This window comes from Leuciscus leuciscus, assembly GCF_965113295.1.
Source record: "Leuciscus leuciscus genome assembly, chromosome: 7".
In the NCBI taxonomy this organism is placed as follows: domain Eukaryota; kingdom Metazoa; phylum Chordata; class Actinopteri; order Cypriniformes; family Leuciscidae; genus Leuciscus; species Leuciscus leuciscus.
In genome coordinates this window covers 41437214-41451422 of record NC_138731.1, presented here as the reverse complement: position 1 = coordinate 41451422, position 14209 = coordinate 41437214, and the positions used below count along the sequence as shown (strand labels likewise).

The 14209-nt window shown below is 35.8% G+C and overlaps 2 protein-coding genes across 9 annotated transcripts in view; one reads left to right on the top strand and one right to left on the bottom strand.

Annotated features, from left to right (window-relative positions):
• b3galt1b (UDP-Gal:betaGlcNAc beta 1,3-galactosyltransferase, polypeptide 1b) overlaps positions 1-9715 on the top strand; it is a 180988-nt gene extending 171273 nt beyond the window's left edge. For all 6 annotated transcript variants that reach the window (XM_082174793.1, XM_082174791.1, XM_082174792.1 and 3 more), the window contains 2 exons: positions 4323-4355; positions 7242-9715. In XM_082174793.1, coding sequence (XP_082030919.1) covers positions 7455-8450 — 996 coding nt within the window. In that variant the 5' untranslated portion in view covers positions 4323-4355; positions 7242-7454 and the 3' untranslated portion in view covers positions 8451-9715. The remainder of the gene's footprint in view (positions 1-4322; positions 4356-7241) is intronic.
• Positions 9716-12569: 2854 nt separating this feature from the next.
• The window catches only part of stk39 (serine threonine kinase 39), a 77933-nt gene continuing 76293 nt past the window's right edge, over positions 12570-14209 (bottom strand). For all 3 annotated transcript variants that reach the window (XM_082174733.1, XM_082174734.1, XM_082174736.1), the window contains one exon: positions 12570-14038. In XM_082174733.1, the coding sequence (XP_082030859.1) occupies positions 13964-14038 (75 nt within the window). In that variant the 3' untranslated portion in view covers positions 12570-13963. The remainder of the gene's footprint in view (positions 14039-14209) is intronic.

The window sequence follows — 14209 nt, the reverse complement described above, 5'->3', positions numbered from 1 at the left end:
AACGGCTTAAATCAACGTGAGAGAGACTGAAAATGCTATTATGATTAAAAGGCAATCTGCTATTCCTGCCACTGGTGGGTGAATTGAGAAAAATGACTGGCCATAAAATGTTTGTATCAGCCACAAAACTGCATAATAGGATTAGGATTTCACTGCTGTTTTCTCCTGCACTTGAGGCACACAGCACAGGTGTCACTCGGGATGAGGCGGTCTCTGTGTCTGGGGGAATCTGCACCTGTCACTACTAAAACCTGAAGATGGATTGGGATTTTGTTCCTCATCAGACTCTGGATCTCAAATCTCTTTTGCTAACTGTATTCTATTTGTTGCAGGGCAATTCATTGAACATATTTTTTTAAGCTGCGCCATTTGCTAGTATTTCCGTGATCTTTAAGTGAGCTTTTAATTGAATCAAAAGATCAAATGTGCCTTATTCCAGTAGTCAGCTTGATCATGTTGAGCTTCCATTAGAAATATATATATGTATATGTATATGTACTGTATATATATATATATGTATATATATATATATATATATATATATATATATATGTATATATATATGTATATATGTGTATATATATATATGTATGTATGTATGTATGTATGTATGTATGTATGTATGAGATATGATATATATATATATATGTATATGTATGTGTAGGCCTATATATGTATATGTATATATATATTTATGTATATATATGTGTGTGTGTGTGTGTGTGTGTGTGTGTGTGTGTGTGTGTGTGTGTGTGTGTGTGTGTGTGTGTGTGTGTGTGTGTGTGTGTGTGTGTGTGTGTATATATAGCTATTTAAATGATAGCTATTTAAATCAATTGACAGCACTATATATATATATTAGTGCTGCCAATTGATTTAAAATAGCTCTAATAACTCATTAATCACACATTTTTCTGTAATTATTTGTGATTAATTGCACCTAACATTAATTTTAATTAATTATTTTAATTAATTTTTATATAAATAATAATTATATTGTAATAATTTCACAGTTAACCTCCAAATTAATGTAGAATAAAAATATAAAGTTATCAAACACTTCACAGTCTTCACTGCATAAATTATAATTTAAAAATAGATAATTTCTTATTAAAGCTACAAAAGTTGTTCAGTCAAGATCAGGGAGTGATTTTCTTTTTGTCTTTTGTTGTTTGATTAACATTAATGACAGACAGCGACAGGTTTATTAGGCTACTGTCACTTTAAGAGCTGACGCACACCTGACACATATCCCATGGCCTTAACTCTTTACAGTCATTTAAGACTTTATTTAACTCATTTTAATCGCATTCGTTCATTTCGAAAGCCCTAAATATATATATAAACCTCTGATGATAAACATTTCTCTTAGATATTTTTTTTGCTTCTTTCAATAATGTGATGCATTCTGCATGAAACAGGATATTCAGACAAATTATAAGCCGTTTTTTTCTTTTTTCTAGGATTGATTGGATTGCAAGGTATTCAGAAAACATTTGAAATGGAAAGTCATTGCACACGCAGAGAAAAATTGCTACAAACATTTTCCCCTTTATAATACAGGGATGTGCATAAAGATAGGCTCAGTTGTGAATCAATGTTGACTTGAATCTTGGAGCGTGTTTGTAGCGTTCCCCTCCTGGATTTATTTACAGCAATTTTAAACACTCCACAATTTCTTATTAAGTCAATCAAAGGCGCTTTAAAAAAAACCCTCACGGCAAATCAATAGCATAAAATGCATTTGGTCCAAGAGTTAGCTTTGAATGTGTCTCCGGCTAAAAACAAGTAATAAATTGAATCCACAAACAGTTTATCTGAATCGAGCCGAGATCTGTTGCCGTTTCTTGTTTTAACAGGGGCATTTGGCCTTTTGAGGACTTTATCTGCTTTTACAGACAGAATTCTCTGCCTGGTTTCCTGATAAACATGCTGTGATTGTGAAATTATCTCATTCAGGTGTGTGTGTGTGTGTGTGTGTGTGTGTGTGTGTGTGTGTGTGTGTGTGTGTGTGTGTGTGTGTGTGTGTGTGTGTGTGTGTGTGTGTGTGTGTGTGTGTGTGTGTGTGTGTGTGTGTGTGTGTGTGTGTGTGTGTGTGTGTGTGTGTGTGTGTGTGTGTGTGTGTGTGTGTGTGTGTGTGTGTGTGTGGTGCCGGCAGCTCATCTTATAGGCTGCCTGGAGAATGATGTTATCTTGGGACAAACCCGAAACTTTCATTTAAGGTTAATATGTTGGAGTTTGCTGCACTAGAATGTGGATATGAACACAGGATAAGACCAGTTTTATCACTACACTTTCAATATAGATTGTGTGTGTGTGCACCAAAGTAATGGCATCCTGTTCTTCATATAAAATGGTTTTCATGCCGTTCCTTTGAGGAGAGAGATTTCAGAGTGATTTTAAAGTAATTTCATAGATTGACATTTACTTCCACCTGGTCTTGACTTAATGTGAGTTTAGCAGTGAAGGAACATTTCTTTCATTTCTGCAACAGCAGATGGTCACCAATCCTGGCAAAGTACTGTGAAGCCAATGCATTCATATCAGCATAAAAAAACATGAAGAAAGTACTGCGACTTTTGCAGATTTTGTTTTTTGGGGGGGTTTTTTGGTAAGATTATTGATGTTATTTAAAGTCAGCATGAAATCAACACTGACCTTATTTATTTTCTTAATACATGTTACTTAACAATTGTGAATAATTCAGGTGTGCATGCATGTGTGTGTTTTGGGGTCGGTAATATATATATATTATTTTTTAATTATTATTATTATTATTATTATTTATTTATTTTATATGTGACTGTAAAGACTTTTATAATGTTCTAATAGATTACCATTTCAAATCAATTTTGTTCTTTTGAACTTTTTATTCATCAAAGAATCTTGAAAAAAATATATATATCATGGTTTCCCCCAAAATATGAAGCAGCATAACCGTTTTCAACATTAATAATATTAAGAAATGTTTCAGCAAATTCGCTTATTAGAATGATTTCCGAAGGATCATGTGACACTGAAGACTGGAGGAATGATGCAATAAGCAAATGTGCTTCTAAAAAAATGTGCCTTTCATTAAGAAGTCATTAACAAACATTATAATACTTAACAGATCATTAGCTAAAGTACATTTAAATATGATTGCGCATTAAAATATACCTGTATCAATCCAAATTTCATGGAAACTCTCTGGACGGACTACATTTTTACATGTTATAAAGGAAATGCTATGCAATTTGTGTGTTATTTTGGTCTCTGAAAGAGGAATATGAGCCATTTCTGATGGGATTTTTTAATGCCTGACAGGTGAAAATCCAGTAGCTTAGAAAGTAATTTGAGTGATCATGCGTGTCCGGAGCACAAAATAATGTTAATTAAACGGCAAAGTTTAATACTTTGTGTTAGGGGTTTGTTAAAAGTTTTGATTAATAATGCTTAACTTATAATAATGTTTAAAATATCCCCTTCAGGTGTGTAGTATTCCCAAAGATCAATACTTGAAACATCAGACGCTGATCCGTCTTTTTTTTTCTTTTCTTGCTCTCGAGGAGCTCTTAATAGTGTCAGGCCGGTCCGTACAGTCGCGCTCACACTCTTCATCACTGCCAGATCTGTTTAAAGCGGACCGGCTCTGTAACGTCTGCCACACGTAGCTTCTCTGCTGTCGTTCTGTTTTCTCATCATTGAGCTTCAGAGCTCAGGTTAGTCATGTTAACTAAAACAAAGCATTGCTGAACTGATTGAGAAAGACAGCGTTTGAAACGTGTCCAGTGAAAGGCAGATCAGGACCGACACAGCCGATAGAATCAGAGAAACTGGATTATGGGACAGGAGTGATGCTCCAATGGACCGGGGCTAGTTGTCACACATGGAAGTTGAGCAAGTTGTCCTGTGTATGTTTATTATATTGTTATATGCGACAGTTTTTACATTTGAATGTTGGAATTTTATACTTTTTTAAAATTATTATTTCGTTTTTTAATTAATTGTTTTGTGCATTATAATTGTTTTATTGTTTAAATTTTGCTGAAAAGTCTATAATATGCCATTTTAATGTCAGATTTCCAATTGTAAAATGCTCATATACTATGTATTTATTTATTAAAAATATAAAAATAAATATAAATATGTACTTATATTTTATATATATATATATACTTTTTTTTACAATTTAAAATATTTTTTTATATATATATTTTAAATCTTGTTTTAATTTTTAAAAATGTATTCTTTAAAAAAAATATATATATTTTTTACAAATTACAAATGCTAATATTTTTTTTTTTATTCTTATAATGATTTTTCATGTTTTCTTTTCCTAGATGAGGCATCCTCCAGCTATATAATGATAAATGGTGAGTAAAAGCTTGTTGATGGATAAAATTTATAATAATTAATATAGTGTATATATACATACAGTATATGTATGTTTATGTGTATATATATATATATATATATATATATATATATGTATATGTATATGTATATATATATATGTGTGTGTGTGTGTGTGTGTGTGTGTGTGTGTGTGTGTGTGTGTGTGTGTGTGTGTGTGTGTGTGTGTGTGTGTGTGTGTGTGTGTGTGTGTGTGTGTGTGTAAATACATTTTGTTTATGGTTTTATTATAAAAAGCTATTTTGCACTATATTTATTCTTAGTTCGCTTTCCTGTGCCATTTATTTACGAGGTAACAGATTCAGTCAGACGGCAAACAGCACATTAGCCACACAAAAAAAGTAGCAAAGAGTAATTCAGCCATTTCAATTTTCTTTGGATTATATTACAATAAATTATTTCTTTGTAAAGCGTCCCCGTGATATTTCCTCACTTCCATAAATGTGCTGATTGGTTATCTTCCCCACTGAGAAGACGATTCCGCCAGAAAGCCGCTATATGCCGACACAGCTCTCTTATCAAACGTCTAAACGGCTGCAAACTTCACACAGCGCTCTCATTTCCATACAGGCATCACAACAGATGACTGCTTTCAAACACACGCACATCCTCTCTCCACCTCATATTCTTTAATACTTTCTAACATTAACAATCTCCTGCGATGCGGTGGATAAAAATCATAATATTTGGTTAACTGTCTATTCAGATGTGTGGTTGGGTGGGGGGTAATAAGCCAAAGTGCTGACAGTTTTGCTGCTGTGTGCCAGCAGGAGGGATGCTCTGTACTCAAGTGCAATCTTACATACGTTTGGTTGAATTCTTTCTTCTCCTCTCAAAGGGGACAGTTCACCCAAAAATGAAAATTCTATCTTTATTTACTTGTTTACTTTATTGCACGTTTGAAATGACCTGAGGGTGAGTAAATAATGACAGAATCTGCTCTACTCTCAGGCATTTAAAAGATCAAAACAATACAAATGAAGCATGCACTCCAAGTCTCTTGAAGTCATATTTTATTCACACTCTTAAAAACGATCTTATCTGAAATGTTCCAACTTTAAAAGGCAAAACCTTTTTTTTTTTTTTCATGCACTAGTCAATGTTGAGAATTTGAGACTTTCAGAATAGAGGAAAGAAAAACATCCAAAACATTTAAGTGTTGATTGTATTACGTTATGTATTCTCAGTTCATTCAATGGCTGTTTTTCTCAACAACAACAAAGGTTTCTTTGGATATTTGTTCATATCCCATTCACATGATTCATACATTTTATTCAAAACATGGTGAATTTGTGAGTATTTTCTGATTCATGGAGTGATAAAAAGAGAGATCCAAAATCTTCTTTGCAAAAACATTTAATATGTCAACAAGATGAAAAATAGAATTGTGAACCTGGCTTCAGTGTTCAGATTTCTGTTCTAGAAATTTATGCAAATGAGTGCATATTTAATCAGAAAATGCACAAAACGTGTAAGAATCATAAACTTTTGTTGGTCACAGAACTTATTTTCTGCCATAATCCAAACGCCAATTGGAAAGTCCAATTCTCAAAAATACAATGTTCTCAGGCTAAAATGTCTAAACCCATATCTAACATGGTTTAAAAATAGTGATAAGACTGCCCACTCACTTAAGTACTTTTAATATTTCCAATGTTTCGGCGGACAACCAGCCTTTGTCAACTTCTTACAAAATGGAGAAAACCATAAAATGATCTCACCTGTGAGTAATTGTTGGTTCTATGTCAGATCAACTCATTTATAAGACAAATCCACATTCAAACCATATATGGGACCAAAGTTTTGCTGAGCAAAGCCATCCAATTACTTCATTACTTTATATAGGAATCAAGAAGGTGCCCTTACACAGAAGAGGAGGTGATTTAGATCAACGTTTACTGAAACGAGAAGCCTTTTGAATGCACTAATTAAAAACTTTGGTGCCTTTTTTTATTTTGATTTGAGCCGTTTCTTATAAATGAGTTAACTTAATATGTATTGAATTAAAATGCACTTAATGTGGGTTTTATTATGTTTGTGGATTGTTGGTGCTCAATTGTTGATGATGTTTCCGTTGCTCTCTTAATATAAACTTAAGAAAGAGTCTTTTAATTGTTTGCTGGCTGATTATTGTGTGTTGATTGTGATGTCAATTGTTGGTTTGATTGGTGTTCTCCATTTGGTAAGAAGTTGTATCTCAGAGAGTTTGCTTCAGCTATTGCTCTATTTAAAATAGTGATAAATCATGATACATTCATCTTTTTGGTTGTATTGATTTAGCTTTTCTTTTCTTTTTTTTTTTTAATAGGCCTATAATTGACTTTGGGTAATAACCATGACCAACTGGCAGATAAATTTTTTTTCACAATTGTGTCACTTTCAAACTTAAAAAAATAGTCTTTTATTAATTTGCAGGCTAATTATAGTATGTTGGTTGTGATGTCATTGATCTCATATGGTGTTCTCTGTTTTGTAAGAAGTTGAACTTTGTCAAAGTCTGCCGAAACATCTGAAGTACTGAAGTGAGTGTGTAGTTATACTCTGTCTTTACTAAGCTCTTTTCTTAAACTTGCACCTCAAAAAGGTGTGTGTTTGCTTCAGCTATTGCTCCATTTAAAATAGTGATAAATCAAGATCTTTTTGGTTGTATTGATTTAGCGTTTTCTTTTCTTTTTAATAGGCCTATGATTGACTTTGGGCAATAACCATGACCAACTGGCAGATAAAAATCATTCCCAATTGTGTCACTTCTGTAATTTACCAACAGTTTTGTCAGTAGATGCAGTGTTTCTGTTTTCAATTTGAAGTGTTTTCAGCAATTTAACTGTTGCGGATTTGTTTTTCAGATTTCCGTGGAACATGCAGAAGAGTGTCAGGGAGCATTCAAAACCCTGCAACAAAATCCCACCAATTTTATACGAGGAACAGACAGCTCTGACAGTTGTTGTCTAGCTGCATACAGATGCCGCTGCGTTCTGCATTTCTGCCTGAGGAACCATCACTAATGGCTGCGGGGCCGTTCGAGATCTACAGCTCCAAGTGCACGTAAATGCATCATAATGCCTTCAAAAGTGTCATGCCTCTACGTGTTGACGGTCGTTTGTTGGGCCAGCGCTCTGTGGTATCTAAGTATATCCAGACCCACGTCATCCTACGCGAGCCAACTGTCCGTGCCGGCGCGTAAAACGGCGAAATCGCTCAAGAGCAACGCCACCACCCCCTTCGGCAACATCAGGACGCGTCCGCTGAACCCGCACACCTTCGATTTCATCATCAACGAGCCCAAGAAATGCGAAACCAACGTGCCCTTCCTCGTCATCCTCATCACGACCACGCACAAGGAGTTCGACGCCCGCCAGGCCATCCGGGAGACGTGGGGTGACGAGAGCACGTTCAGCGACCTTCGTATCATTACGCTGTTTCTTCTCGGACGCAGTACGGATGCGGTGCTCAACCAAATGGTGGAGCAGGAAAGCGAGATCTTTCACGACATCGTCGTCGAAGACTTCATCGACTCGTACCACAACCTCACGCTCAAAACGCTGATGGGAATGCGCTGGGTGGCGACTTACTGCAACCAAGCCAAGTACGTGATGAAAACGGACAGCGATATCTTCGTGAACATGGACAACTTGGTTTATAAACTCTTGAAGCCGGCAACGAAACCTCGACGGAGGTACTTCACCGGGTACGTCATCAACGGCGGACCCATACGGGACATGCGCAGCAAATGGTACATGCCCAGAGACCTTTATCCCGAAAGCAAGTACCCACCGTTTTGCTCGGGCACGGGGTACGTGTTCTCGGCGGACGTCGCGGAGCTCATCTACAAGACTTCCCTGCACACCAGACTCTTGCATCTGGAGGACGTTTACGTCGGGGTGTGTTTGAGGAAGCTGGGCATTCACCCGTATCAGAACAGTGGCTTCAATCACTGGAAAATGGCCTACAGTCTCTGCAGGTACCGTCGAGTTATCACCGTACACCAGATCTCCCCTGAGGAGATGCATCGGATCTGGAACGACATGACCAGCAAGAAGCATCTCAAGTGTTAGTCCAAGATGCCTGAGGACTTGTGTGTGTTTGTGCCCTTTTTAATACCCATGATGCAAAAGATGCGACTTGGAGCCTTGGGACGCGCCGAGCTCATATTGTAGTTCTTTCTTTAAAAAAAAAAAACGGTAACATCATCCTGGGGAATTTCAACAACCCGTGGATCACTTTGTTTAGCAGTGGGATGAGAATCGGTTGGGGAAATATGCTATTGGTGTTAATATTATAACTGTGCCAGTCTGTAAAGGTTCAACAAGCTGGAGTTTCTTTTAGTTGGGATGCACATTAAATGTGTCGGATGAAGAATGTCCTTGAGTGTTCACTTTTCTTTGCACATAACTCTGGCTGTACAAACGAAAGTCCCATGCAACGTTGCTTTGTTTACTGTATGTGAAAGCGCCTGCATACTGTTTGTTTACATGTTCAAAAGCGTCTTTTCTTGGAAGAGATAACGGCGATGTACAGTTAGTTATTTATAAGAGGTATACAAATTATTTTCTTACTCCTAGAAGTTGAAAACACCATTGCTTCTGAACAGCTGACTCATGTTTGTAGTTCTACTGTAAATCTATATATCTAAAGTCATTAACGCTTGGTATCATCTAGTGAGTATCTACTGTACATGGTCAACCCTGTAGAAACGTTGCTTATGGAACGCAGTGTTAATGTGGGATATAATGAAGCACTTTGGGTGGGTTGGATTATTTTATTTTTTTCTTCTCTGGAATTTTGTTAATTGAGGCCAAAATGTGATTCACATGCGTTTCATTATTTTTTGTTTCATTTTGAAATCGTCTGGATTTATTGAGGGGATGTGGCATTTAACTGTGAAAACAAAAATGAACATAATCCCCATGGGTACTATTGTATTATACTGTGTATTTTTTACATACAAATATATATAACAATGTACATTGATCTTTTTGTATATGTTTTGCTTGTTTATATTCAAAAATTAGTCAAATAGGAAAATAAATTAATCATTTTATTTAGCAAGGACACATGATCAAAAGTGATTAAGACATTTAGAATATTACAAAAGATTTTTATTTCAAATAAATGCTGTTCTTTTGAACTTTCTATTCATCAAAGAATCCTAAAGGAAAAAATGCATCACGGTTTACACAAAAAAAATGTTAAGTATTACAATTGTTATCAACATTGATAATAATAAATGTTTATTGAGCAGCAAATCATCATATTAGAATGATTTCTGAAGGATCATGTGACACTGAAGTCTGGAGTAATGATGCTGAAAATTCAGCTTTGATCACAGGAATAAATTACATTTAAAAATATTACAATAGAAATCAGTTATTTCACATTGTATATAGTAATGTTTTTATTTATTTATTTTTTTACTGTATTTATCAAATACAAAATTGATCTTATGATAAAAAAAATCTGAAAAATTGATCTTAAAATTTTACAATTGAAAAAATCGTACACTGTAAAAAATGTCTAACCCTCCCAAATAAAAAAATTTCAAGTGACCGATAACATCTACATTTTTCAATTGGCCCAAGTGAAATTCTTGTTGCAATAGTCTGTTAACATTGGCTCAATGAGAAATAATACGTCAGACTAATTGAAAAATTTAGATGTTATCGGTCACTTGAAATGTTTGACTTAGGGATGTAATTTTTTTTTACAGTGTATAAACCCCAAACTTAAAAACCCTTTAACCACTGTACATTTTATTTAATGGCAGCAGCAATATTACAACAGACACTGATGTTCAATAAATACTAATATGCCATTTCTAGTTCAAATTTTTCAGAAAATTTGAGAATTTCTTGCAGCCTGTGTGGCAAGTTGTAAAACTTTTGCTTGCTTGGAAATGAAGAGTTTCTAACATTTCTGCCAAATTTGTTTAACCTTTGAATTTGAAGTCTTGCCTTTAGATGAACGTGTTTGACGGTATGAATGTGCTGTGGATTTCCAGCAGTGTCCAACCCACTTTCATCCTCGGAGGAGTTCGCCAGTCACTCGTCCTGCCAAATGCCCACACTAGTGCCTCTTGGCAGACTGGTCAGGCAGCTCGAGATGTGCCAGCCGGTGGTCTTGCCAAACTCCGTCAACACCCATGACAAATAAAGTCTTTGGCGTTGTTGTGTGTGGCATAATGGAGCAAGTGCTTTAAAACAACCGATTTTCAATCAGGACTGGGTCTATTATGGGATGCTTTCCAGGAAGGCTGTTGTCAGGGTGGGATTAAAAGCAATCGGCATCCATGAGTGAATATCGTGTCAATAATGGCACTTACCTTGAATAGTGGAACACTTTGGTGTCCCATTACTTTGAAATGCTGCCTTTGACCTTTGAGGTATGATCCAACAATTAATATCACACATCACTGACATAACTGATATTTACAGACCCTTTCTAAAAAATTAGAATATCATGGAAAAGTTTATTTATTTCCATAATTCCATTCAAAACGTTAAACTTCCATAGATTATAGATTCAGGGCCCACAACTTAAACGATTTCAAGTATTTTATTTGTACATAATTTGGGCTTCCAGCTCATAAAACCCACGAAAACAGGATTTCAAAAAAAATTTGAATATTACATGAAATCACACAGTAATTACACAGTGATACCATGGTCATTGAACCAGGTTTTGGTTATTTTGGCAGTGTGGGCAGGTGCAAATCCTGCTGGAAAATGAAGGAAGCATGAAGTGCTCTGGAAATGTCCTGGTAGACGGCTGCGTTGACTCTGGATTTAATAAAGCACAGTGGACCAAAGTCCTCTTTTCTGATGAGAGCAAATTTTGCATCTCATTTGGAAACCAAGGTCCCAGAGTCTGGAGGAAGACTGGAGAGGCACACAATCCAAGATGCTTGAAGTCCAGTGTGAAGTTTCCACAGTCTGTGTTGGTTTGGGGAGCCATGTCATCGGCTGGTGTTGGTCCACTGTGCTGTCCACTCAACGCAGCCGTCTCTACCAGGACATTTCCAGAGCACTTCAAGCTTCCTTCAGCAGACAAGCTTTATGGAGATGCTGACTTCATTTTCCAGCAGGATTTGCACCTGCCCACACTGCCAAAATAACCAAAACCTGGTTCAATGACCATGGTATCACTCTGTAATTACTGTGTGATTTCATGTAATATTCTAATTTTTTTAAATCCTGTTTTCGTGTGTTTTATGAGCTGGAAGCCCAAATTAAGTACAAATAAACAACTAAATACTTGAAATCGTTTAAGTTGTGGGCCCTGAATCTATAATCTATGGAAGTTTAACGTTTTGATAACTTTTCCATGATATTCAAATTTTTTGGAAAGGGTCTGTATATATGTATAGTCACAATTATATATATACACACACACACACACACACACTTCATCATTTCTTGTGATAAGTTGTGTACCCAGGAAGTGACATCATTTGGACTCCTACAGCGTGATGGAAGGTAAGAAAATAATCTCACTCCATTTTCTCAATTGTTTTGAATACTTTGGCTCTTTGCATGTATTCCAATAACTGTATTTCAATGTATTACCAAAACTAAAAAGATCATGAAAAAATATCCGATGCATTTACTCTGCAATAGCTTAAAAATAGTGATTTTAAGCAACCAAAGAAAAATTCGAATTAAATTATATATCTGATTTTTTTTAAATAAATAATATAATGTAGTATTTTTTTTTACTATTTGTGAAAAATAAATAAAAACAAATATAATAAAATAATAAATGCATTTTTTTTTTAATTTCAAGCATTAATTGTACTATTACAAAAAAAAAAAAAGATAAAGTAATAATATAATAAATATTATTATATGTATAGTGTGGACCAATATAAAATACAAAAAACGTGCTAAAATCATCCCATCATTACCCATTTCTCTTTCAGATATTTGATAAATGACCCAGCCCTAACTAGTTCAAGTACTCGCATAAATGCTCAACATAAATCTGATGGTTTTCTACCATTTTATGAAGAGACGATTAGATACTTAAAAACTGTAATGAAATCTCTTTCTGGGGGTTTGCCGGCGGTAAATTATGGCAATTACAGTATAAAAACACACACAGAGGCAGTCAAAAGATAAAATCATAATCACATTATACGGTTAAGATCCTTTTTCTTCCAAAACACAGCCATGCTCCGGTTTAATAGTAGCAATTCTTTCTTTTATTTGTTGTACCTTCGCAGAAAGTTTATATTCTTCGCTGATTACAGAAAGGGAACATGGGCTGAATAGTTAGGGTGAGTACACGCATGGTATATAGAAAACACAAATCAACTTCATAATAATAATAATAAAGTAGCCTATTTACTTAACATTATTTACATTTGGGCTGAGAACAAAATAATTTAATTCAAGCTACTATACTGGTTTTGGACACACAGATGGCTCTTCTGTCATTCAGTAGTAGACATTTGGTTTCCTTTACAAAATACTTCACGTTTGCTGATAGACAGATGCATTCTGGGTTCAAAAACAAACACATTCTAAGTGCTGTAAAAATGACGCATAACCATCGACGGTCTTTTTGCAAATACAACACATCAGGATTAAGTGTGTGTAGTGGTAGCGATGACCTCGTTTGTCACATGACAAAGCTTTAACTGGTTAAATCTGGATAGTTACGTCGAGTCGAAGCGCCGAAAGGTGAAATCAAAGTGCATCAGCTGTTAACTTCAATGCGAGCCACCGACCAGTGAAAATACTATGGAAGAATCAGCGTCCATGTTCAGTGTCAGTAGAACAGCTTCAAGCGTGTTACCTAACGTACATCTCTTAGGCACGGATTCAAAGAAAACAAAAAACAAGGCACCTCTAGCATTGAAGCATCAACACTGTCCCCAAAAAATAAAGCAGCACGTTTGCACATGGCAGCATTCGGTTCAGTCCTCTGGAAAAAAAAATGAAAAAATGAAATATTCCCTTATTTTTCATTGGACATCAGAAGGTCTATATGTACAATACAGTTAAAATGTGCTAAAATAAAGAGTCAGAATGGAAATGTGCTTTTTACATTCAGAGGGAGACGTCTCCACTTTTTTTTGTGGTCTACAATCTACGCATCAGATAAGCTACTCTTCCACATACAAACAAGAGGACGGGAAATAAAAAATAATTTAATTATTATTAATAATAATAATAATACGGTAAGAGCTCTGCTGAAAGCAGACGTAACACAAAAACAATCATAATCATAATAATTGTAAAAAAAAAACTAAATAAAATAAAAACTTTCTTTTTTGTTTTACTAGCCATTGCCTCCTGAGATGATGGGCTCCTGCTTTGAATTCTGGGAAATGGGTGCTGGAATGTTTTGGTGAGAGACATTGGAAATACAGCTTCAGGGAAAGAGGACGTGTGTTTGAATAAGAGCGCTGCGTTTGATTGAACGAGTGCAAAGATTCTGAGGGTGAGGGAGGGCAGGTGAAGAGGAACAGGAACAGGAACAGGAAGTTTGCAGCGGTGTCGTAGTGAACCCCGTCCCGTCGTCTCCTGCAGCGTTCAGTCTCGTCCCTCTGCTGTGAGATGAGATGCTATCAGGTGATGCTCAGCTGGGCAAAGCCAATCAACTTCACCTCATCTGGGATCTCTGTGCTGTCACAACCAGACGCCTGGAGACACACACACACACACACACACACACACACACACACACACACACACACACACACACACAGATACGAATGCGTGTTAATGAAGCTGAAACAAATCAACACCTTTGTGATTTCTGAAGCATTATTTAAAGGAATGTTCTGGGTTCAACGCTTTTGTCAGCATTGGTG